This window comes from Hyperolius riggenbachi, chromosome 4 (genome assembly GCF_040937935.1).
Source record: "Hyperolius riggenbachi isolate aHypRig1 chromosome 4, aHypRig1.pri, whole genome shotgun sequence".
Taxonomy (NCBI): Eukaryota; Metazoa; Chordata; class Amphibia; order Anura; family Hyperoliidae; genus Hyperolius; species Hyperolius riggenbachi.
The window spans coordinates 28,977,021-29,004,080 of NC_090649.1; the positions used below are offsets into that span (position 1 = coordinate 28,977,021).

Genomic DNA, 27,060 nt, shown 5'->3' on the forward strand with positions numbered 1-27,060 from the left:
ATCGGCTCCAGGCTTCGCTATGGGGAGGATCGGGACTGTGCATGACGTTGATGTCATGTCCGATCGTCGCCATAACGACGACTTAAGCTAAATGGTGAAGATGTGGCTCTCGGGGGATTGCGGATGGGTAAATCTTGCCGGCGGCGATCGGGGGGATCAGAGCAGTGCCCGGGGACTTGGGGGCCACAGTTAGCTAGCAAAATGCTAGCTTAAGCATTTAAATCAAATTTTATCTTTCAAAAAAAATCCTCTCGCAGACGCAGCATTTGAAACTGCGTACCGCCAGGGAGGTTAAAGAACTCTACCGGGAGGGGGATAGCGCTGGAACATGGAGAGGTAACCAGGAAGGCTCTGCAATAAAGTGTTACCATCGTTGTGTCCGTTGAAGCATCTGCAGCTACAAATACTGTTTTTTATTTGTTCAGAAGCAGTTTAACTGAAGACTATTGCTGCTGCTGAGCTTGAATCAGACTGAGAGGGGGCGGGTCACAGACTACCTCCCAAGAATATTGCAGTGCATATCTTTTTTGAAGTCTGTGTTGCAGGAAGTGGTTGGTGAAAGTGTTTCAGGCCAGGTACATTAAAATTGCTTTTTCTGGAATGTGATTTTACACATAGGAAAAGTAGCTCCTACACAAACCTTAGAAAACATTTTGTTGATGAAGTTAGGCTAAAGTGTAAGTGCAGTTTTCAAAAAAGTATTTGCCTCTTTGCCCAGATAAAATGTCCATATACTGCTTTGAGCCCTTAAAGAGTATCTGGTCAATTTGAAGAGCACTGTGTTTGAAAGCGGTTTGTAGCCAGATGTAGTCTAATGCTGGGCATACACAGCTCGTTTGTGCGCCGGTATCAAGCCGACGGCTCGATGCCGGCGCGTCACCGCTCGGATCTATTCCCGCTCATCCCCGCGGGCGCTTCCTAATCATCGCTTCGTTTTTCTTTTCTGCCCGCCGGTATCGAGCGGGGAATCGATCCGGCGGGCAATTGGACCTGTCGGAAATTATCAATCGAGCCATCAGCGGCTCGATTGATAAGAAGTATCGAGCCGTGTATGCCCAGCATTACTCAAATTATCAAGTGCACAGGGAGAGGAGTCGCACACCAATTCCAGGAGGTCCGCACACTCTAAAGTACCAAGTCCTGTTTATTCAAACATGTGACAAACCATTCCACAAACCAAAAGCTGGTAGTCACAGAAAGAATGATCACCTCTGTTTCAGAAAGCAGGTGAGGCTGTTGTTCGTATTCAAGCCACCTGGTGCTACTGTATTAAGGGTATAAATCCAAAATGCTTCTCTCTGTAGCAGGAATTGCTTTTGATCACCTCCTCTCCTTGGTGCCTGTACCTGTTGGTTTGTGGAATGGTTTGTCACCTGTTTGAAAAAACAGGACTTGGTAATTTAGAGTGTGCGGACCTTATGGAATTTTTTGTGGATTACTCAAATTATCCTCTATTGTGTCCTACATGCCTGCAAGTGATCGTATATTGATTGTTTGGCCTCTATGGCCTGGGACACACAAGAAATCACAAAGCGCAAACACTACCGCTTCCTGTCAGCATTTTGGTAGCGATTTGAGATGTTTTCTGGCAATTAAGCTAACTCCTACTATGCATTGGAGCCCAAATGCTCACAAAATGCTGCATGTCCTGCGTTTTGCGATTTCCAAAATCGCAAGTGCTCTAGTGTGCTCAACACCATGGACTTACACTAGCAAAGCGCCGCTGATTGTCGGAGCTTCAACAACGTGCCCAAAATCACTCTAGTGTCCCAGGGTTACCCAAGAGTAGGAACCTGAATGGTGAACATCTGAGACCATGAAAATTAGGAATAATGTAACGTGATGTGGTGACGTTATATAGGTATCACCTTGGTTAAGATGAAGTTCATTTACTAAAGTGTGCAGGACCCATCAGGTCTGCAATTTCTGGGTGAGCTTTCTCACACTTTAAAATTATATATTTTTTTGGTTTCATATTTAAACCTGTGGGGGTGAAGGTCTGTTGTGTGCAGAATTTAGCTTGAAAAAGGTCTTGTTATGTACCCAATAAAACTATTAATTGATTATGCTGGTCAATACTACAGAATGCTGGTGGCTTTATTACATGGCCTCAATTCACTAAGGTTATCTCTTGTCTTAAATAACGTTTCTAGAGTTCTCACCATGGTGATGAGGCATTTAGTATTCAGGAAACATTTTACCTCAGGCAAACCTTAAGTTAACTCTTCTGTGTTTAACCACTTAAGTCTATCTGGATGGATATATCCGTCCAGATAGCATGCACTGCTGCCCAGCCCTGGTGCGCGTGCTCCCGCCGCCCCCGTTAGCCCGGAGATCAATGAATGGGAACACAGTTCCCATTCATTGATCTAAGTCCTTGTATGAAAGACTGACACCGTCAACGAGACTGTTCCGTCTTTCACAAATCCCCTTCTGTCCCGACCGCTAAATTTCCGCATGCAGAAGTGAGTTGCGAGGGCATCTTGTGGCAAATAGTAAAATTACATCTGTAAATAAAAATTTCCAGATGACATTTTTTTTTACTTTTAAAATTGATCCCTTACTTCCCACACTCCCCAATAGGTACACATACATTTTTGTAAAAAAATAAATAATAATAAAAATATACAATAAAACATTACATAAATAATTACCTTAGGGACTGAACTTTTTTAATATGCATTTAGTAAAGTATATTACTGTTCTCTTTTAAATTATGGGATTGTAATAAGTGATGGACGCAAAACTGAAAAAAAATGCACCTTTATTTCCAAATAAAATATCGGCACCATACATTGTAATAGGGACATAATTTAATTGGTGTAATAACCGGGACAAATGGGGAAATAAAATACATGGGTTTTAATTACGATAGCATGCATTATTTTAAAACTATAATGGCTGAAAACTGAGAGATAAATGAATTTTTCCATTTTTTTTCTCAATATTCCTGCTAAAATGGATTTATAATAAAATAATTCTTAGCAAAATGTACCACTCAAAGCCTAAATGGTGGCGGAGAAAACAAGATATAGATAATTTCATTGTGATAAGTAGTGATACAATTATTGGCGAATGAATGGGAGATGGAAGTTGCACGGATGCATAAGGAGAAACAACACTGAAGGCTGAATTGGTTAAGTTAAGGAGAGATCTCTAAAGTTAACTCTTCAATCCTTAAAATAACTCCAGAATTCTAAAGTTAAGGTACATAGACATGTCTTATTTTTCCAAATGACCGGTCGTTTGGACGTCAAATCGTGCGTGTACAAACGATCCTTATCAGCTGAACGACCGTTTGTACACACGCCCGATTTGTTGTCCGAATGACCGGTAGTTTGGAAAAATCAGACGTGTGTAGGCACCTTTTAAAGACAGGCTGTTAATTAACTGCATGTGAAAATAACTACAGAGGAGGTAACTTAAGGACTGAAGTGATAAGATAACTCTCTCACTGTGAAAACGTATCTCTACGCTTTAATAAGGCAAGATCGATGTGTGGTGGTAAGTTTTCTCTTTCCTTATTATCTCCAGCATGATCTTAGTGAATTGAGGCCATTGTGATGCAATCCTTTTCATTCCATTATTTGTTGCTAAATGTTGTCTTTAATTTCTTCCTAGTGGAGAGGTAACGTGGGACTGCACAAGGGACCACCTGACCAGCATTACCCAATCTTCTTGGACATTTGTTCAGAACACCACTCTGGCTGTCAAAGACTGGGCTGTTGCTATGATGTCGAGTCACTAGAGTGCGGTGGTGGAACAAAGGGAACTGATACACGACGACTTCAATTAACTTTTATCCAAATTTTGTAACTTATGGGTGGCAAGAGGAACGGCTGCAACGGGACCACCGTGAACGGTCTGGGATGAGAAAACGTCAAGCCTTCTCCATGACTCGTATTCCTGATTCCCTTCAGGAGATTGCTGCTTTTCCCTACCTCCCAATCTAAGATCTGTTGAAGGAATGGGGTCTAAACTTGGTTGATGTCCTCCTCTTGGGTCTTCAGAAGGTTCTTCCAGAGGTCCTTATCATTCTTCTGGTCTCTGTGGATGTTTTGGTTGTCTTTCATCCTTTGCGGCACAATCTTCAACATTTTCCTGTGGACTCAATCGTAAATATATTTTTTTTTTTTTTTATGTGACTCGTCTCCAGAAGACCCTGATCATCTTGTCTTCAGTGAGTTGTCCTGATCTTCGTGTGCAAGCCGGTCTTAAGATGTCATTGTTGCTCTCGTTCTGTCATCCTCTCTGCACAGACAGAACTCATCTTTGTTTTTAGTCAAATAAAGTCAATTCTTTTCTATTTTCACACAACATTTAAAAGTGCAAGTGCACTTTGCTGAAAGTATATTTAGATGCATTGGTTTCTGTGGAAGAAATGGGCATAGAAAATCTTGCCTGTGAAGAGGACTCGGAGACTCCCAACTCTTGGCCAACGGTTTCCTGATGCTTGTCTACATATTTCCTGTAGAGCAAGTGAACCTAGGCACCTGTAGAGGGCACTAGTGAAAAGGAAGACAGGCAGTTTAATCAGCTGAATATAAAGCCGGTCTCCTGAATTCTAACAGCGCCCTCTAGCAATATCTAGGTTTAGCTGCTTTACATTAAAGCTGTATGAAACTCAGCATTTCTCCTTTGCTCTAAAAGATTATTTACAGCATAAAACCGATTACTACAAAAAAAAAGTAGCAGAACAGCATTCAAACAGTTAACACAGCACTTTCTATTTCAGTGGGCAGCTTCTGGCTGCATCCACACATGTGACATCTTATCTTTTGTTTACTAATTGTAGCTCACAAAGGAATGTGAACGTTTAGCAGCGTGCTGGAACTGAGCTGCCACACATAGTAAAAGCAGAGACAGCTGAGAAATACCTGGATGGGTTTTACTATATAAATACAGCAGCTATGCAATAAAATGCAATGGCAGCTTTTAGAGCAGATAAACTGTACTTGTAATTTGTAAGCAGGCAATATTACTTGTGCACGAAAGCAAATATGGTAACTTTATGGATAATACAAAGTAGGAAAAAATATTTTTATTGAATATTATGTCAGTTTTATCCCACTTTAAGGGCAAGTGAACATGCACTGGGGTGTCAGTAAAATGTGAATTGCGCAACTCCTATCTCTTCATGGGTAAGCCTGTTGACTTGTTTTTCCATCATGTCTAGAGACAAGTGTGATGCTTTTACCAGAGTACATTTTTTCATTTAACCCTCGGATGTCTTTGGTTTTTCCCAAACAAAAGTCCACCACAACTGTTATTGTTGGGGAACCTGTGATGTCATGGCTTATTTTCCTCTGTGACTTCCTGTCGAACTTAGTCCAATAAATTCAACAGTATTTCAGAATGTGACACCCAAGTCTGTGTTTTGGCAGTGTGTGCTGGGTTCGGGGTTGTTGGATTGCTTCTAAAGTGTACCAGAGCTCTAGAAAATAAAGATTTATACATACCTGGGGCTTCCTCCAGCCCCATATGCTTGGATCGCTCCCATGCTGCCGTCCTCCGATGTCTGCATCTCCGGTAGTGGGTCCCCACCAGCATACAAGCAAGCCAAGCCCCCGCTTGGGGCCCCACACTGCGGGGGCATCGCTCTGCTGCTGCTGGTGGCGGGCGTGCGGGGAGAGAGAAGTTCCCACTTACCTTCCTCGATCCTGACAGCTTCTATCTACTTCCTGTCCCGGCGTCTGTCGCTATGGTACCAGCGCCCCCTGTGATGATGTAACCGCATGTCATCACATGGGGAGCTCTTACCGATGTGACGTGCGATGAGAGGCTGAAGATAGAAGCTGTGTGCAGGATCCAGGCAGATAAGTGGTAACTTCTTTCTCCCCACTCCCCCCGCCACTGCGCCCACCCTCTACTGGAAGCATATACCTATCTAACCTATGCTGGGGGCATATACCTATCTAACCTATGCTGGGGGCATATACCTATCTAACCTATGCTGGGGGCATATACCTATCTAACCTATGCTGGGGGCATATACCTATCTAACCTATGCGGGGGGCATATACCTATCTAACCTATGCTGGGGGCATATACCTATCTAACCTATGCTGGGGGCATATACCTATCTAACCTATGCTGGGGGCATATACCTATCTAACCTATGCTGGGGGCATATACCTATCTAACCTATGCTGGGGGCATATACCTATCTAACCTATGCTGGGGGCATATACCTATCTAACCTATGCTGGGGGCATATACCTATCTAACCTATGCTGGGGGCATATACCTATCTAACCTATGCTGGGGGCATATACCTATCTAACCTATGCTGGGGGACATATACCTATCTAACCTATGCTGGGGGACATATACCTATCTAACCTGTGCTGGGGAACATATACCTATCTAACCTGTGCTGGGGAACATACAGTGGAGGAAATAATAATTTGACCCCTCACTGATTTTGTAAGTTTGTCCAATGACAAAGAAATGAAAAGTCTCAGAACAGTATCATTTCAATGGTAGGTTTATTTTAACAGTGGCAGATAGCACATCAAAAGGAAAATCGAAAAAATAACCTTAAAGAGAACCTGTACTGAGTAAAATTATTTAAAATAAACACATGAGGTAACTTCAAATGAACATTACATAGTTACCTTGCTATTAGTTCCTCTCAGAAGCTCACCATTTTCTTCTGACAGTAATCGCTTTGAGTTCTGACAACATTTTGTCAGAATTGAAATATATCAGTTGCTGTCAGTTATAGCTGAGTGGACAACTGATGTGCCAAGTAATGTCTGTTTTCCTATAGCTCAAGTGGGCGATATGACAGTTTAACAGTGTGCTGACCAGAAAGCTGTTATGGGGTAATGGTCATTTTCAAAATGGAGGACAGAAAATTCCCTTGATCACAGTGGACAAACAGGATGCAGGAGAGGAGAAAGAGATTGAGGAGTAGACTACACGGGAGGTAAGTATGACCTGTGTATGGTTATTTTGACTTTTGATTTTCAGTTCAGGTTTTCTTTAAATAAAAGATAGCAACTGATTTGCATTTCATTGAGTGAAATAAGTTTTTGAACCCTCTAACAATAAAAGACTTAATACTTAGTGGAAAAACCCTTCTTTGCAAGCACAGAGGTCAAACGTTTCTTGTAATTGATGACCAAGTTTGCACACATTTTAGGAGGAATGTTGGTCCACTCCTCTTTGCAGATCATCTCTAAATACCTAAGGTTTCGAGGCTGTCTCTGTGCAACTCTGAACTTGAGCTCCCTCCATAGGTTTTCTATTGGATTAAGGTCCGGAGACTGACTAGGCCACTCCATGACCTTAATGTGCTTCTTCTTGAGCCACTCCTTTGTTGCCTTTGCTGTATGTTTTGGGTCATTGTCGTGCTGGAACACCCATCCACGACCCATTTTCAGTTTCCTGGCAGAGGGAAGGAGGTTGTCGTTCAGGATTTCACGATACATGGCTCCGTCCATTTTCCCGTTAATGCGATGAAGTTGTCCTGTGCCCTTAGCAGAAAAACGCCCCCAAAGCAAAATGTTTCCACCCCCATGCTTGACGGTGGGGATGGTGTTTTGGGGGTCATAGGCAGCATTTTTCTTCCTCCAAACACAGCGAGTTGAGTTAATGCCAAATTTAAATCTATTTTGGTGTCATCAGACCACAGCACCTTCTCCCAGTCACTCACAGAATCATTCAGGTGTTCATTGGCAAACTTCAGACGGGCCTGCACATGTGCCTTCTTGAGCAGGGGGACCTTGCGAGCCCTGCAGGATTTTAATCCATTGCGGTGTAATGTGTTTCCAGTGGTTTTCTTGGTGACTGTGGTCCCTGCTAATTTGAGGTCATTTACTAACTCCTCCCGTGTAGTTCTAGGATGCTTTTTCACCTTTCTCAGAACCATTGACACCCCACGAGGCGAGCTCTTGCGTGGAGCCCCAGAGCGAGGTCGATTGATGGTCATTTTGTGCTCCTTCCATTTTCGAACAATCGCACCAACAGTTGTCACCTTCTCTCCCAGCTTCTTGCTAATGGTTTTGTAGCCCATTCCAGCCTTGTGCAGGTCTACAATTTTGTCTCTGACATCCTTGGACAGCTCTTTGGTCTTTGCCATGTTGGAGAGTTTGGAGTCTGCTTGATTGATTGATTCTGTGGACAGGTGTTTTTTATACAGGTGACTAGTTAAGACAGGTGTTCTTAATGAGGGTGACTAATTGAGTAGAAGTGTCTAACCACTCTGTGGGAGCCAGAACTCTTAATGGTTGGTAGGGGTTCAAAAACTTATTTCACTCAATGAAATGCAAATCAGTTGCTATCTTTTATTTGAGGTTATTTTTTCGATTTTCCTTTTGATGTGCTATCTGCCACTGTAAAAATAAACCTACCATTGAAATGATACTGTTCTGAGAATTTTCATTTCTTTGTCATTGGACAAACTTACAAAATCAGTGAGGGGTCAAATAATTATTTCCTCCACTGTATACCTATCTAACCTATGCTGGCGGACATATACCTATCTAACCTATGCTGGGGGACATATACCTATCTAACCTATGCTGGGGGCAACTATATGGGCTACCTATACTGTGGGCACCTATACATGTCTCCACGATGGGGGTGCATTTTACGCCCTCACCCTGGGTACAATTTAGCCTAGAAACTGCTAGTATTTGGCTCCACCCACATCATGTTTTGGCCACACCTGTTTTGAGGTGTGGCTATCCATTTTTTTTTTCCGTGGATGGGGGCTTCAAGTTATGGACTGCTTAGGGCCACTAAAACCTTAACTGCACCCCTGCCCGCACTTCCGTCAGTCGGAGCCAGTCTGATGTATGAGAAGTGCGCCCTCGATGTATCTCTCCAGCATTTGCTGGAGAGATGCGCAAAGAGCGCACCTCTCCTGCTTAGACTGGAGCCGATTAACGGAAGTGTGGGGACTCTGTACCAGAGCTGCAGACATCGGAGGACGGCGGCGTGGGAGCAATACGAGCGTATGGGGCTGGAGGAAGCCCCAGGTATGTATACATTTTTATTTTCTAGAGCTCTGAGTCCCTTTAAAGGGAACCTAAACGGAGAAGGATATGGATTTTTCCTGTTAAAATAATACCAGTTGCCTGACTCTCCTGCTGATCCTGTGTCTCTAATACTTTTAGCCACAGCCCCTGAACAAGCATGCAGATCAGGTGCTCTGACTGAAGTCACACTGGATTAGCTGTATGCTTGTTTCAGGTGTGTGACTAAACCACTACTGCAGCCAAAGAGATCAGCAGGAGAGTCAGGCAACTAGTATTGTTTAACAGGAAATATCCATATCCCTCTGTTTAGGTTCCCTTTAAGTTGGTAATTTGTTTCATTCCTTCAGGACCAAAACAAGTTTAAAATTAGCAGTGGTATGAAAGAAATTCTCTCACCTATCACCTTGTTATCCGGTTAGCCTATTTTGTTTAGCCCCAAAATTAGGTCATCCATGTAATGACAGTACCCCCAAGTTACTGGGCAGAGTCAGTAGTGCTGGCAACTGCCATAGCTGAGATACTCCAGATCCTATTTAACCCTTTCCACTCTGAGTTTTTTCCTAAAGGGAGTCGTTTCTGCTCTGAGTTTTTGTTTGTTTTTTACAGAAATGCATTCTCTCTCTCTCTCTCTCTCTCTCTCTCTCTCTCTCTCATTTTAACATGGAACATAACATAGTAACATGGTATATCTTATTTTAAAGAACACATTATAACGTTTAATTTGATACCTTATTTGGACAGGTTGGCAACTTTTATTGGCTGGTAGCAGAGAAGAAAGCCAAGGTATGGTAAATTTTACAGCAATTTCCTGGGTGTAATCCTGGCTTGCGTGAGCAAGTTTCGCAATAATAGGTGGTTTTATGCCTGCCACCCGGTGTCTTCATGTCACTACACACGATGCAATGTTTGGTATTTCAACTGAGAATTAGAGCAATGAAATGCTGGCTACTATTTAGACGCTCCTCCACGTCCATTGCATAGGATGCCATTGCTCCTCTATGCAACTTTTGCAATTGAATCTGCATGGAATCTGCAGAAAGGAATCAGCAAGGAAAATGCAAGGAAAATTCAATGCATTGGTCACTTCCTGGTAGTGCTGATCGCGCACTTCTGGTTTGGGGCAAGGGGGTACCACCTGTGTGGGCATGTACTCTTACATGCCCACTATACAAGGTGAGAGAGATCGGACTTTGCTCCCCGCAGATGTGCCTGCAAACCGCCGCTGAAATTATGTCCTGCATAGCGGGACATACGAGTGCAACAAGAAATTTGCGATGTCCCGCTATGCAGGACATATGAGTGGAAAGGGTTAATTATAGGTGTGAAAAGTATTGGAGGCAGAGCAGCTCACTTAGTCATTTAGATGAGAACCCTGTGCTGTTGGCTTTGTATTCAGTGCTACTGTCACAATGTTTGCCACAGCCAGGGGATAAAGGAGGCCATAGATCTATCGATTTTGCGGCCAATCGACCATTCGCTTCGAATTGGATAAAAATCTGTGCCACAACAAGCAGGCTGGAATCTGTTGAATGTATCGATAGAGCACGCTGGAATATCTCTGGCTGATGTGGGTATCGGGCGTGTGGCGGTAACATCATGCGATTTAGGGACAAGTGACGCAACTCCTGGCCGCTGCTTCCCTAAATGTCAATGTGTCCGCTACCCCCCCCCCCCTCTCCCCCGGGTATCGGTGGGCTCACGAGTAATCAGAGTGCTTACTCGTGATTCAAATTAGCCTTAATTGCCGTAGCTGAGTGGCTGGATTACAAGAGGACATTTACCCATGGTTTCCACTGTCCTGCCTGCACTCTAAACAGCTTGCACGTGTCCTATTGGTCGAGTTGCAAGCCTCACCACGGCGTACTTCCTCTTTCAAGCCGGAAGGAGGAAGTGCACCATAGTGAGGCTTGCAACGCGACCAATAGGACACGTGCAAGCTGCTTGGAACGCAGGGCTGATGGCAGAATTATTGGTAAAAAAAAAACCTTGTATCCCTGCTGCACACCTGCGCCAATTAAGCCTCATTTGAAGTACTCGTGAGCCCACTGCAATCTCTCTCCCCCCCGATATCCCACGCTTTTATTTTATGTTTAAATCTAGTTTTAAGTTTTTACGGTTTTATTGTCTATGCTCAATGACGCCTTCATTGAAGTATGCTAGAGCTCAAATTTATGAATTATTAACCCTTTTATCTCTTTCCTGCTCTCAGAAGCCATTTACTGACAGGAAAGTGTTTTATGGCTGTTACATACCTGATATTTAACTCTTTCAGGCAGAGAAAGAAAAAAAGGATCACAGACTAGTTGTTTGTGTGCTGGGCACTGTACATACCCATGTCTATCTCATCATGTCACCTCGGTTGTCCTTTTAAGTATACAATGCATAAAACCATGCATACATATAGCACAAGCACAAATGATGGGTCCATCAATAAGTTGTACAGTATACTGCAAAGTCCACATATGAATTCACATAATGGACTATCCATGTATACCTGATGCATGCTTCATGATTCATCAGGCTGCTTCCTCATAGGCTTCAACATTGTCAACAGTTTTTTGTATATTAAATGCAGAGTTAAAATTCTGAGGGCACTTTCACACAGACAGTTGATAAGCAGTGAAATACCCCCCGACCTCTCACAACTGCTTGCTGCTGCCTGGCAACTGCAAAATCAACTGCCCGTGTGAAAGGGCCCTTAACCAAGTGGAGAACCATTGCTGGAAGTTTCCTTTCACCATGACTTGTCCATGTCCTCTCGCCACGGGGACTCAATGTCCTGCCTTGATGAATAAGGGTCCAGACTGCACAGTGAGGCCTCTTTTCCATGGACTGTTGATAGGCAGTGAAATGCCTCTCGAAACTGCCTGGTATCTGCTTACTGCTGCCTGGTAACTGCTTGCTAAGCACACAGTTCAACTGCCTGTAGAAAAGGGGCCCATACACTGATCGATTTCAGCCATTGATTGATTCGATTTAACTGACTGGCCACAAATCAATGCACAATCGATTTGCTGATCGATTTGTGGCTGATTTCGATTTGGTCAGTCTGACGGGATGGAAAATCTAGGTGGATCTGCTGCTGGCAGCAGATCGATGACCCATAGAGTTGCATTGGGTGTAATGGTCCAATAATGCATTTAGATCCGTTCCCAATAGATTTCATTCTGAAATCTATTGTAAATCTGTTCCTAGTGTGTAGCACACATCAGATAGATTTCTGTCAGATTCGACTTGACAGGCATCCAACAGAAATCTATCTGATGGTCGAATCTTCTGCAAATTCTGTGAATGCCTTAAAGTGAATCTCCAGACTAAAAATCGACTCAGCAGAACTGAAAAGGCCTGGTGTTTAACAGTTTCACAGCATCAGAACTTTGTTTCTCTTATACAAGCCTCATTTTTAGCTGCACAGAAGAAAACTGCCTGGGCTTTTTTTCCCCTGATGCTGTGCAAAGCATGATGGGATTTCTGATTTTGTTCTCGTCCTGCTGTTTTGGTGCAATTTTTTTTTTTTACATTTTGAATTTGACATTTGAAGCCTAGCGTGTGCAGCTGGGAGGGGTTATCAGGACAAAGGACAGTTGGAACTGTGTCTCCTGCTCCTTGTCACCTCCTTTCAACCAAAAAGATGGCTGCCCCCATGACAAAGATGGCAGCCCCCATGAATCACAAACATTTGCCTGTTTTTTTTAAAACGGGGTGGGTAAGAGATAATATTACCTATCTATTCTAATTAACATAACTAATGTAACTGGATGACAGTATGTTTGTTTAGGCTGAAGTTCCCCTTTAAAGGACCACTTAACATGAAAAATTGTAAAATGTAAACCACAAATTTATAAGGACATTTTGCCCTGATAAAAATGCATTATAAATTACTTCACAGGTGTTGGACTAGTCAGTCTACTCATGGGGGTTTCTCAGTATTTCCTTTATTCTATCGGCTACATCTCCACTAGGCTTGGCATGCTTATTGCAAGTCGCGATGCCGCACAGCTGTGATGTCTCGCAGCTGAATCCCTGTAGCTGAGCTGTGCATGGATATGGGATTCGGACAGGTGACTCGAGATTAGGCCTGAACGATTTTAGGAAAAGATTGAATCGCACGATTTCTGTCAAAAATTGCGATTTCGATTCGATTCACGATTTTCTTCAAATCCAGCTTTAGCACTAAATTCACAATGTACACAGTAACATTTACAAACATGCAGTGACAGAAAAGAACATCATACTATCAAATTGGTAGTATAATGTCATTGTCTGTCATGTTTGTAAACCTTACTGCATTATGTGAATTTAAGGTGAGAGACTAGAGGAAAAAAGGTGGAGATTAGGGAACGCGTGATCACAACGTGATTGCCGCAAGACTACAGGCGGCAGGCCCTAACACAACAGAACCACAAATATATATATATATGTGTGTATGCAAGATGATGTGTGCTGGGCAGTGTGGGCACTGTGCATTTGAGCTGAGGTGACTGAGCTGGGCAGTGATATACTTTACTGTATACACAGTCCAGCTCAGTCACCTCAGCTCAAATGCACAGTGCCCACACTGCCGAGCACACATCATCTTGCATACACACAGAGTGGATGAGGCACATACAGGGTGTCAGCATGATCTAACTGATGTACAAACTCTTGCCTGACAGTACTGCCGCCCGCCCAGCTGATAACGCGCTAGGCTAGGCGGAGGGAAACAGAGCGAGAGCCTGTGGGCGGAGTTTGCCGCCCGACCAGCTGATGAAGTATTAGGCTGGGCGGAGCGAAAGAGAGAGAGCCTGCTGCGGCCGCCCGCCCTCCCAGCCAATGACGTGCTTGGCAAGGCGGAGGGTGATGACGTAGGCGGTGGAGGTGGCCGCAAGGAAGGAGATAGTGAGAGCCGCTAAGTCGCCGCTACGGAGCGGCAAGCAGGAGATAGACTGCCGGCCTGAAATGGTACACTGCTGCACAGCAGGGGGGGAAATCGTGAGAAATCGCCACGTTCGCGATCACGGAATCGTCATTTCCGTGATCGCGATTTCGGTCTAAAAACGATAAATCGTTCAGGCCTACTCGAGATGCTATAAGATTTTTCCCCGCACACAAATTTGAATGTTCCCTATTGACTTTAATAGGCTGCCAAATCTCATCCACAATTGTGTGCGGGAAATCTGACGGTAATCACATTCACAACACTGGAAACCTAGTCGTACAAAAGTGCTCCAGGGAAAAGATCTTTATAAGGGGCTCATTGCCACGGGCAGTTGAACTTTGTGCTCAGCAAGCAGTTACCAGGCAGCAGTGAGCAGTTTCCAGGCAGCAGTGAGCAGTTGTGAGAGTTTGAGAGGAATTTCACTGCCTATCACCAGTCTGTGGAAAAGAAGCCCTAGGGCTCCTTCACACTACAAGAGCTTTTCTAAGCGCTTTGTGATTTTAAAAGCTCTTGCTAATGTTCTCCTATGTGTATGTTCACACTGGAGCGATGTGATTTTGTAAAAATCACCTATAGCATTGCATTAGCAAGAGCTTTTAACCAATTAAGCCTATCTGGATGAACATTCTCGTCCAGATAGGCTACGCGCACTCCCGCCACCAGCCGTTATCCCAGCGATCAATGAATGGGATTATAGCTCCCATTCATTGATCGAAGTCCCCTGCAGAAAAACTGACAGCCTCTTATCAGAGGCTGCGGCTTTTCTGAGTTATAAAAAGTTTCCTGTCGTCCTAATGCTTCCTGGAAGCAAGATCGTATGCTTCCAGGACATTTTGACTGTGGCCATCTTGTGGGCAAATAGTAAAACTACACCCACATTCATTTTTGTATTAAATAAATGCATTTTTTTTACATTTAAAATTAGCTGTTTACATCCCACACCAAAAATTACCCAAATAAAAAATTTTATTAAAAAAATTACAATTAAAATTTTTTTTTCATCTATTGGCTTGTAAATGGTGATAGACGCTAGTGTTGGGCGAACAGTGTTCGCCACTGTTCGGGTTCTGCAGAACATCACCCTGTTCGGGTGATGTTCGAGTTCGGCCGAACACCTGACGGTGCTCGGCCAAACCGTTCGGCCATATGGCCGAACTAAGAGCGCATGGCCGAACGTTCCCCGAACGTTCGGCTAGCGCTGTGATTGGCCGAACGGGTCACGTGGTTCGGACCCGAACGCGCTCTGATTGGCCGAACTGTCACGTGGTTCGGGTAAATAAATACCCGAACCACGTCATATCTCCGCCATTTGTCTGTGGGTTTAGCTTTGGGTAGGCAGGCAGGGTAGTTCGCGCTCCAGCCACGCTAGCCAGGGTCCCCCCCAGTCATTGTGTGTCGCTGCTGGGAATAGTAGTACACCGCTCGCTCAGCATTCTGTTTACTGCCACTCTGTGTACCTCGCTCAGCCACACTATATAGCATTCTGTTTACTGCCACTCTGTGTCTGCTGGGAATAGTAGTACACCGCTTGCACAGCCACACTATATAGCATTCTGTTTACTGCCACTCTGTGTACCTCGCTCAGCCACACTATATAGCATTCTGTTTACTGCCACTCTGTGTCTGCTGGGAATAGTGGTACACCGCTCGCTCAGCCACACTATATAGCATTCTGTTCACTGTTCTGTGTCTGCTTGGAATAGTGGTACACCGCTCGTTCAGCCACACTATATAGCATTCTGTGTACTGTTCTGTGTCTGCTGGGAACAGTAGTACACCGCTCGTTCAGCCACACTATATAGCATTCTGTGTACTGTTCTGTGTCTGCTGGGAACAGTAGTACACCGCTCGCTCAGCCACACTATATAGCATTCTGTTCACTGTTCTGTGTCTGCTGGGAATAGTGGTACACCGCTCGCTCAGCCACACTATATAGCATTCTGTTCACTGTTCTGTGTCTGCTGGGAATAGTGGTACACCGCTCGCTCAGCCACACTATATAGCATTCTGTTCACTGTTCTGTGTCTGCTGGGAATAGTGGTACACCGCTCGCTCAGCCACACTATATAGCATTCTGTTCACTGTTCTGTGTCTGCTGGGAATAGTGGTACACCGCTCGCTCAGCCACACTATATAGCATTCTGTTCACTGTTCTGTGTCTGCTGGGAATAGTGGTACACCGCTCGCTCAGCCACACTATATAGCATTCTGTTCACTGTTCTGTGTCTGCTGGGAATAGTGGTACACCGCTCGCTCAGCCACACTATATAGCATTCTGTTTACTGTTCTGTGTCTGCTGGGAATAGTGGTACACCGCTCGCTCATCCACACTATATAGCATTCTGTTCACTGTTCTGTGTCTGCTGGGAATAGTGGTACACCGCTCGCTCAGCCACACTATATAGCATTCTGTTCACTGTTCTGTGTCTGCTGGGAATAGTGGTACACCGCTCGCTCAGCCACACTATATAGCATTCTGTTCACTGTTCTGTGTCTGCTGGGAACAGTGGTACACCGCTCGTTCAGCCACACTATATAGCATTCTGTGTACTGTTCTGTGTCTGCTGGGAACAGTAGTACACCGCTCGTTCAGCCACACTATATAGCATTCTGTGTACTGTTCTGTGTCTGCTGGGAACAGTAGTACACCGCTCGTTCAGCCACACTATATAGCATTCTGTTCACTGTTCTGTGTCTGCTGGGAATAGTGGTACACCGCTCGCTCAGCCACACTATATAGCATTCTGTTCACTGTTCTGTGTCTGCTGGGAACAGTAGTACACCGCTCGTTCAGCCACACTATATAGCATTCTGTGTACTGTTCTGTGTCTGCTGGGAACAGTAGTACACCGCTCGTTCAGCCACACTATATAGCATTCTGTTCACTGTTCTGTGTCTGCTGGGAATAGTGGTACACCGCTCGCTCAGCCACACTATATAGCATTCTGTGTACTGTTCTGTGTCTGCTGGGAACAGTAGTACACCGCTCGTTCAGCCACACTATATAGCATTCTGTTCACTGTTCTGTGTCTGCTGGGAATAGTGGTACACCGCTCGCTCAGCCACACTATATAGCATTCTGTTCACTGTTCTGTGTCTGCTGGGAATAGTGGTACACCGCTCACCCGTCACTGTATAGCATTGTGCTCTGTGTCGCTGCTGGGAATAGTGGTACTGTATAGCATTTCTGTACTGCCACTGTACTGCTGCCAGTCAGCGTGTACTGTAAGGATAAGTGAAATGAGGAAGAAATCCGGTGAAAGAGGGAGGGGCAAGGGAAGAGGTGTTTCCCCTGACGGTTCACGTACAGGCCACAGGGGAGCACCCAAGAAAACCCACTCAATACCACCCATGTTGTCCAGGACAACAACCCTCACAAATCCAAAAGAACAGGACCAGATAATTACTTGGATGACCTCTCAAGCGTCCAGCAGTGGGTTAAGCAGCACCAGCACATCACGCACGAGGTCCGAGTCCTCAGCCAGTTACAAGGAGCCAGTGGGCACAAAGCTGACACAACCGGCAGCGACACCACGCACACAACTGCCAGATAACCAGTCCGATGAATTACCTCAGGACACAATGGGGTATTCGCAGGAGCTATTCCCAGCCCAACAAACTTCCACCTTTCAAAGGTCAATGGAGGAACAGCCAGAAATGTTGTGCCTGGATTCACAACCGTTAACTGTGGGAAATGTACCGCGCACTGAAATACGAGGCGAGTCCGAAGAGGACTCGGAAACCCAAATCCCAGAGCAATTTGGGCAGGAGGGGTTGCAATTGCAGGAGGTCGGCCGACAAGATCTGGAAGACGACGTTGGAGTGTGCTGCGCAGAGGTTGTTGTGGGGAGCTCTACTCCACGGCGGTGGCCCACAATGACATATGACGAGTTTGAGGAGATGGAAGAGGAGGGTATGGACAATGTGGACAGAGACCCAGATTTTGTTTGTGAACGAGAACATCGCCGTCGTAGCAGCAGCACAGATGAGTCTGTTGAAGAACACACTGCTGCACGAGTTCGCCTTGTGCCACAAGGTAGGCGGCGCGCAATTTCAGGCACCACAAGCGTGGAAGTTCAAGTGAGAGGCAAAAGAGGAGCAAACAGAAATCGCCAGCAAGGAGGCAGGTGCTCCAAAGTCTGGGCTTTCTTTGAAGACTGCACTGAGGATGTTACCATGGCGATTTGCAAGGTGTGCAAGACCCGCCTGAGCAGGGGGAAAAATATTAACAACCTCTCCACCACCAGCATGAGCCGTCACATGCTATCCAAACATCCCACTCTTTGGGCAAACGCGTCAGGACAGGGTACCAGAAACAACACTGCCTCCCTTGGGTTCACCAGACCCGCCTCAGCAGCAGCAGTAGCCCAGCCATTGCGTGGTTCACAACATTCACAAACATCAGACGACGCTGACACTGTCACTTTCCGGAGTAGTGCTCTTGAGGTCTCCCAGTGTTCATCAAACACAACAACCAACAGCCCTTCCGTGTGCAGCGCTACGGTTCAGTTGTCTGTGTCGGAGATGTTTGAGCGCAAGAGGAAATTGCCAGCAAATGACCCCCGGGCCGTGGCAGTAACAGCCAGCATAGCCAAGCTTCTGGCCTGCGAAATGCTGCCATATCGATTGGTGGAGACAAACAGCTTCAAGGGCATGATGTCAGTGGCCATCCCACGTTACGTGGTTCCCAGCCGCTACCACTTTGCACGCTCTGCAGTGCCTGAGTTGCATGAGCACGTGGTCAGCAAAATAACCCGAAGCTTGAAGAATGCCGTTGCCTGCAAGGTTCACCTCACCACTGACACCTGGACGAGTGCGTTCGGCCAGGGTAGATACATCTCCCTTACCGCGCACTGGGTGAACCTTGTGGAGCCTGGCAGCGATTCCTCACCTGCTACGGCACGGGTGTTGCCCACGCCACAAACAGCTGCACCGCCGTCCCTCCCACTGGATAACAGCAGCACCTACCTCTCTGACTCCTTCTCCTCCAACGCATCTCAAAGCTGTACCTCATCCGGAAACGCTAACCCAGCAGCAGTAGGATCGTGGAAGCAGTGCAGCACAGCTGTTGGCATGCGTCAGCAAGCGTTGCTGAAGCTAATCTGCCTTGGGGATAAGCAGCACACAGGGGAGGAAATTTGGAGGGGAATAAAGGAACAGACGGATTTGTGGCTGGCACCGCTGGACCTGAAACCGGGCATGGTTGTGTGTGATAATGGGAGTAATCTCATTCGCGCTTTAAGGTTGGCTAAGCTGACACACATCCCTTGCCTGGCGCACGTGATGAACCTAGTAGTTCAGCGGTTCCTGAGGACATACCCAGGCGTGCCCGATCTGCTGTTGAAGGTGCGTCGAGTGTCCAAACATTGTAGAAATTCCAGTACTGCTTCGGGGGCACTCGCCAAGATGCAGGAGCGCTTCAATCTCCCCCACCATCGCTTGCTGTGTGATGTCCCTACGCGCTGGAATTCTACGCTGCACATGCTAGCCCGCTTTTGCGAGCAGAAGAGTGCAGTGGTCCAGTACATGACGGCGCAGTACCGAGGCGCATCCGGCCAGCTGCCAAGCTTCTGTGGATCCGATTGGGCCAACATGTTGGACCTCTGCCAAGTCCTCCAAAATTTTGAGCAATCCACGTTGCTTGTGAGCAGTGACAACTCTTCAGTCAGCATTACCATACCACTGCTGTGTTTACTGAAGAGGTCGATGTTAAAAATCAAGGAAACAGCTGTCATGATGCAACTGGGGGAATCTGAAGGAGAAAACGATCAGCGTGATGGTACCAACATCAGGCCATCCGCCTCAGGGAACGCTGGCCCCAGCAGCTATGACGAAGAAGAGGAGGAGGAACAGCTGGAGTTGGAGCAGGAATTTCATGCCACCACTGACGAGGGCCAGAGCGGTGCACGTTGGACTTCCACAATTCAACGCGAATGGTCAGCAGAAGCAGACCAGGAGGAAGGTGACGACTATGATGCATCACAACAACTATCACAACGCTCACAAGAGGATGATGAGGATTCTGGTAGGACTCTGGCACACATGGCTCAATTCATGCTAGACTGCATTGAACGTGACCCACGCATTGTGCGCATTCTGGACAACACCAATTACTGGGTTTATACCCTTCTGGATCCACGGTACAAACACAATGTTCCAAAACTGCTTGAAGAAAGAGTCAGACAGGTCAAAATGGAAGAATACCAGCAGGCCCTTGTGGAGACTTTAGAGAGGAGATTGACATCCTCCCCCTCCTCTAGCCAGTTGTACGCAGACAGACTGACTTCCGCAAACCCAGGACGACCAGGAGGGCAGCAAACAACGCAAGCCGCAGCTAGTACCCAAAAGGGAATGGTATCGGCAGTGTCCTTGGAGTGGGAAAATTTTCTGACACCCATGCAGCCGCAGCCCACTGAACAGCAAGCGTGCAGATCCACCTCCAACACCGATCGCCTGGAGAAGATGGTCAAGGACTACATGTCAGATGGCGTAGCTGTGTCGAACCATCCATCTGCACCCTTCAACTATTGGGTATCGAAGCTAGACACCTGGCACGAACTGGCAATGTACGCAATAGAGGTGCTGGCTTGCCCGGCAGCCAGCGTTATGTCGGAACGCTGTTTCAGTGCTGCCGGAGGCATCGTCACAGATCGGCGTATCCGCCTCTCTACAGACAATGCAGACCGTCTGACTCAAATTAAAATGAATCAATCCTGGATTGGAAATGACTACGCAACACTCCAGGACCCCAACCAAGTAACATGACCAATGAACATCTGGGATGGTGTTGCGTTTCCGGGCCCTGTTTATTGAACCTCTCATCTGTATTACATTTATGACTGCATGGCGGCAAAAAGCATTGCTGCTATATCCGCACGCTTTTTGTCCACATGCAAGGCCTGGGTTGTTGTGTCTCACAAAGCGTGGCCTTCTCCTCCTGCGCCTGCTCCTGTTCCATCACGTCTGCTGCTGCTGGGTTAGCGTTGCCGCGTGGTCCCTGTTTATTGAACCACTTATCTTTATTACATTTATGACTGCATGGCGGTACAAAGCATGCTATCCGCACGCTTCTTGCCCTCATGCAAGGCCTGGGTTGTTGTGTCTCACAAAGCGTGGCCTTCTCCTCCTGCGCCTCCTCCTGTTCCATCACGTCTGCTGCTGCTGGGTTAGCGTTGCCGCGTGGTCCCTGTTTATTGAACCACTTATCTTTATTACATTTATGACTGCATGGCCGTACAAAGCCTGCTATCCGCACGCTTCTTGCCCTCATGCAAGGCCTGGGTTGTTGTGTCTCACAAAGCGTGGCCTTCTCCTCCTGCGCCTGCTCCTGTTCCATCACGTCTGCTGCTGCTGGGTTAGCGTTGCCGCGTGGTCCCTGTTTATTGAACCACTTATCTTTATTACATTTATGACTGCATGGCGGTACAAAGCCTGCTATCCGCACGCTTCTTGCCCTCATGCAAGGCCGGGGTTGTTGTGTCTCACAAAGCGTGGCCTTCTTCTCCTCCTGCGCCACCCTCCTCCTGTTCCATCACGTGTGCTGCTGCTGGGTTAGCGTTACCGGTCCCTTTTCCTGGAACCTCTTATATGTATTACATTTATGACTGCATGCCGACAAAAAACATGTTACCTGTGCAAAGAAAACAGACATTTCCCGCATTTAAAAGACAGTTTTCCCTTTGAAACTTTAAAATCGATTTTCTCAAAAACTATAAGCTCTTTTTGCTAATTTTTTTTTCCTCTTGTACCCACTCCCAAGGTGCACATACCCTGCAAATTTGGGGTATGTAGCATGTAAGGAGGCTTTACAAACCACAAAAGTTCGGGTCCCCATTGACTTCCATTATGTTCGGAGTTCGGGTCGAACACCCGAACATCGCGGCCATGTTCGGCCTGTTCGGCCCGAACCCGAACATCTAGATGTTCGCCCAACACTAATAGACGCACATTGAAAAAAATGCACCTTTATTTACAAATAAAATATCGGCGCCATACATTGTGATAGGGACATAATTTAAATGGTGTAATAAGCGGGACAAATGGGCAAATAAAATACATGGGTTTTAATTACGGTAGCATGTATTAATTTCAAACTATAATGGCTAAAAACTGAGAAATCATTATTTTTTTCCAATTTCTTTCTTAACCACTTGACCACTGTGGGGTTTTACCCCTTGAGCACCAGAGCAATTTTCACCTTTAGCACTCCTTCCATTCATTCATCTATAACTTTATTATTACTTATCGCAACGAAATGAACTATATCTTGTTTTTTTTCACCACCAATTAAGCTTTCTTTAGGTGGGACATTATGCCAAGAATTCTTTTATTCTAAATGCGTTTTAATCGGAAAATAGGAAACATTTTGGGAAAAAATCATTTTTTCCGTTTTCAGCCATTATAGTTTTTAAATAATGCATGCTACTATGATTAAAACCCATGAAATTTATTTGCCCATTTGTCCTGGTTATTACACCATTTAAATTATGTCCCTATCACAATGTATGGTGCCGATATTTTATTTGGAAATAGAGGTGCATTTTTTTCAATTTGCGTCCATCACTATGTATTTTTTTTTTTTTATTGTATTTTTTTTTTTATTACAAAAAAAAAATTGGGGAGTGTGGGAGGTAATGAGTTAATTTATAGTGTAAAAATATGTATTTGTATATAAACAATGCTTTTGGGTGTAATTTTACTATTTCGCCACAAGATGGCCACAGTAACTTTTTGTGAATGTGTCCTGCAAGCGTAGGAAGTACGCTTGCAGGAAGTTCAGGGAGGCTGGGAAACTTTTTTTTTTTTTTTTCACAATGTTCGCGCTGCTTCTTATAGAAGCAGACGATCATTGCTGGGGGCTTAGATCAATGAACGGGAATGGTTATTCCCGTTCATTGATCTCCGGGCGAGCACGAGCGCAGGAGCTGCGTATATCTCCGTCCCTAGTGGTTAAAGGTTGTGCAAAGGGACGGAGATATACACACCTGCGGTGGTAAAGTGGTTAATATTCCTGTTAAAATAGATTTCCAATAAAATAATTCTTAGCAAAATGTATCACCCAAAGAAAGCCTAATTGGTGGCGGAAAAAACAAGATATAGATCAATTCATTGTGTTCAGTAGAGATAGTTATTGGCAAATGAATAGGAGGTAAAAGTTGCTCAGATGCAAAAAATAAACAACCCTGTGGGCTGAAGTGGTAAAAATCTCTGGTGTTTAAAAAGCTCTCGTAGTGTGCACCAGTCCTAAGGGCTCAGCCACACTATAAGTGCTTTTCCAAGTGCTTATGATTAGCGCTTTCTAAAAATCGATCCCATTAACCTTCATTAAAATCGTTGTAAAAATTGCCGCAATCGAATGTGATTTTTTTTTTTCACTACAATTTTAATGAAAGTGAATGGGTGTGATTTAAAAAAAAAAAAAAAGCGCTCGGAAAGTGTTAAACAATCGCAAGCGCCCAGAAAAAAAATGTGTTGAGCTCTAAGGCCCCATTCACACTTGAGCGTTTTGACAGCGATTTCGTCAAAATGCTGAAGTGCTAGTGCTTTTTAAAGTGCTAGTGTAATAATAACCTGTGGGCCCGTTCTCATTTGGGCGATTTGCGTTAATCACCGGCGATTAACGCAAATTGCCAAATGCAAATTTGTACCCTGTACCATTTTCAGGCGATCACGTTTAGTGCTAATCGCGATTGCGGAAAATCGCCCCAAGTGTGAATGGCGATTTTCGCATTAATTGCAAAAAAAATCGCCAAGGCAAAATGCTAGCAAAAGCACTAGTGTTTTACGATTTGCAAGTGTGAATGGGGCCTAAGAGAGGCTTTTCACTGCCTATCGACTGCTCATGGAAATGAGGCCTAAAGATGTCGGCTGGCTGCCCCACTCACTTGCATGCTATTTTGGAAGTTGGACTGAGCAACTGCCATTTAGCAAAAGGTTTTAAAAATAAAGAAAACTTTGAATCTCCTATGAGGAGATGGACTAGTTCAAAACCTGTCAATGTCAGAATTTTACTGAAAAGTAAAGACAAGTCATTTATAGTGTATTTTACTCAGGAGTAATTGTAATTTATACATATGCATACATGTGCACTTTAAAATTTAAAAAAAATTTGTGATAGTTGTCCTCTATGGCCTGGTCCACAACAAAAACCGCTAGCAGATCTGCAAAATGCTAGCAGATTTTGAAACGCTTTTTCTTCTTTTTCTGTAGCGTTTCAGCTAGCGTTTTGCGGTTTTGTGAAGCGTTTTTGGTATAGTAGATTTCATGTATTGTTACAGTAAAGCTGTTACTGAACAGCTACTGTAACAAAAAACGCCTGGCAAACCGCTCTGAAGTGCCGTTTTTCAGAGTGGTTTGTGGTTTTCCTATACTTAACATTGAGGCAGAAACGCATCCGCAATCCAAAATCTGCAGCAGCCCGGGAGTATGAGTTTCTGCAAAACGCCTCCCGCTCTGGTGTGCACCAGCCCATTGAAATACATTACCCTAGCGCAGGGGTCGGCAACCCGCGGCTCCGGAGCCGCAAGCGGCTCTTTTTCCCCTTTGCCGCGGCTCAGTCCCGGCTCCGGTGCTGCAGGGCTGCCCATTCTGACACTACACCGGTAGTGGGTGTCAGTGGTTGCGGCGCGCGTGTGACGTTTGCGCGTGTGACGTCACGTGTGCGGCCGCTGGCCGGCAGCCTATCAGAGAGGCCGCCAGACCAGTGCAGGGCTTCGGGCGGCCATTTTCCCGTAGCCCTGCAGTGTAGTGAAGGCAGGACGTGACGTCGGGAAGGAAGAGGAGCCGACGGAGTTGCGCGCCACAAGGAGGTCGGGACCGGAGGTCAGGACAGGAGGAGATCGTGACAGGAGGTCTTCTTACTAGGTGAGTAAATGGGGTTTTCTTTTCAGATCTGCTGAAGGATTTGTGCATATTGGGGTCATTTCTGCTGAAGGATTTGTGCATATTGGGGTCATTTCTGCTGAAGGATTTGTGCATATTGGGGTCATTTCTGCTGAAGGATTTGTGCATATTGGGGTCATTTCTGCTGAAGGATTTGTGCATATTGGGGTCATTTCTGCTGAAGGATTTGTGCATATTGGGGTCATATTTGCTAATGATTTGTGCATATTGGGGGTCATTTCTGCATATTGGGGACATATCTGCTAACGATTTGTGCATATTGGGGACATATCTGATAACGATTTGTGCATATTGGGGGTCATTTCTGCATATTGGGGACATATCTGCTAACGATTTGTGCATATTGGGGACATATCTGATAACGATTTGTGCATATTGGGGACATATCTGCTAACGATTTGTGCTTATTGGGGTTATATCTGCATATTGGGGACATATCTGCTAACGATTTGTGCATATTGGGGACATATCTGATAACGATTTGTGCATATTGGGGACATATCTGCTAACGATTTGTGCTTATTGGGGTTATATCTGCATATTGGGGACATATCTGCTAACGATTTGTGCATATTGGGGACATATCTGCTAACGATTTGTGCATATTGGGGACATATCTGCTAACGATTTGTGCTTATTGGGGTTATATCTGCATATTGGGGACATATCTGCTAACGATTTGTGCATATTGGGGTCATATCTGCATATTGGGGTCATATCTGCTAACGATTTGTGCATATTGGGGACATATCTGATAACGATTTGTGCATATTGGGGGCATATCTGCTAACGATTTGGGGTTATATCTGCATATTGGGGACATATCTGCTAACGATTTGTGCATATTGGGGTCATATCTGCATATTGGGGTCATATCTGCTAACGATTTGTGCATATTGGGGACATATCTGATAACGATTTGTGCATATTGGGGGCATATCTGCTAACGATTTGGGGTTATATCTGCATATTGGGGACATATCTGCTAACGATTTGTGCATATTGGGGACATATCTGCTAACGATTTGTGCATATTGGGGACATATCTGCTAACAATTTGTGCTTATTGGGGTTATATCTGCATATTGGGGACATATCTGCTAACGATTTGTGCATATTGGGGTCATATCTGCTAACGATTTGTGCATATTGGGGACATATCTGCTAACGATTTGTGCATATTGGGGTCATATCTGTTTTATAATGGTTTTGCGGCTCCCAGTTTTTTTTCTCTTTTCGGAAACGGGTCCAAGTGGCTCTTTCATTCTTAAAGGTTGCAGACCCCTGCCCTAGCGGATCGCAAACTGCAGCCGAAACGCTCTGGTGTGCACTAGGCCTAACAAAGCCCCTGCTAAAGATTCAGAATCCTAATTACCTTCTGAACTAATGTGGAGCATGTGATCACTCTGAGATGATAGACTTTCAAGGCTCTGATCTGCTGGTTACAATCAGGTGCTACATCATGACGTGTGAAATTGTGTGACTTCTCACTAATCTCCTGTTTCTCCAAGGGTTTCTAAACACAATTAAGTAATCCAATCTTGATTGGCCAATTCTATCTCTTCCATGTAGTATGAGAGCTTACTTACAGACTCTGTTCAAAGTATTAAAAAAAAAAAAAAAAAATCTGATGACCCTCATAGTACATAGAAGTCGTAACATTGGTTAATCAAGATTGGATGATATTTTTTTAAAATTCTTTTTGAATAAAAACAGTGCTCAGTTTAGTTAGCGACTATCTGGCAAATGTGACATCTATAGGTATGAAAGACAAGAGCAGCAAGTGGTTCCATGGTGTAATGGTTAGCACTTTGGACTCTGAATCCAGCGATCCGAGTTCAAATCTCGTGGGACCTTTAATCTTTTCAGTACAGTTTTGGTTACTTCTTCCAGGTAGTAGTTCCTGTTGTTCTTACATCTATGGGAAATAAACACCCATAATATAAAAATTCATGGCCGAGCTGAAAACCAGCCAGTCAAGACATAGGCCTCGATTCATAAAGCATTTCCGCATGAGGAAATGCTGAAAACTGCTCACTTTTACCGACCACACAGCCAAATCTGTATTCATAAAGGCTTTTTCCGCATGAAAAGCCGACATCCACGAGCAGAGTGATCAATCACCGCCTTGCGCGGTGATTATCACAGTGAAAGTAACAAATGTCAATTCATAAAGATTAGAGGTAGCGGTATGCGGACGGGTATTACCGCTACCTCTGATGTGGCGAGAAGCGTGCGGAATACAGTGCAGTG

At 45.1% G+C, this 27,060-nt stretch overlaps 1 protein-coding gene across 2 annotated transcripts in view; it reads left to right on the forward strand.

Annotated features, from left to right (window-relative positions):
• Nucleotides 1-5,356, forward strand: part of TMEM214 (transmembrane protein 214) — a 51,969-nt gene extending 46,613 nt beyond the window's left edge. Inside the window, exons 17-18 of one of the 2 annotated variants that reach the window (XR_011031298.1) lie at nucleotides 426-575; nucleotides 3,622-3,708. Coding sequence is in view for 1 of the 2 variants with exons in the window: in XM_068279914.1 (XP_068136015.1) it covers nucleotides 3,622-3,748 (127 nt within the window). In the remaining variant the exon portion in view is untranslated. Of the gene's footprint in view, nucleotides 1-425; nucleotides 576-3,621 lie in introns of both variants that reach the window. The other variant, XM_068279914.1, reaches the window with a different exon arrangement.
• Nucleotides 5,357-27,060: the final 21,704 nt, after the last annotated feature.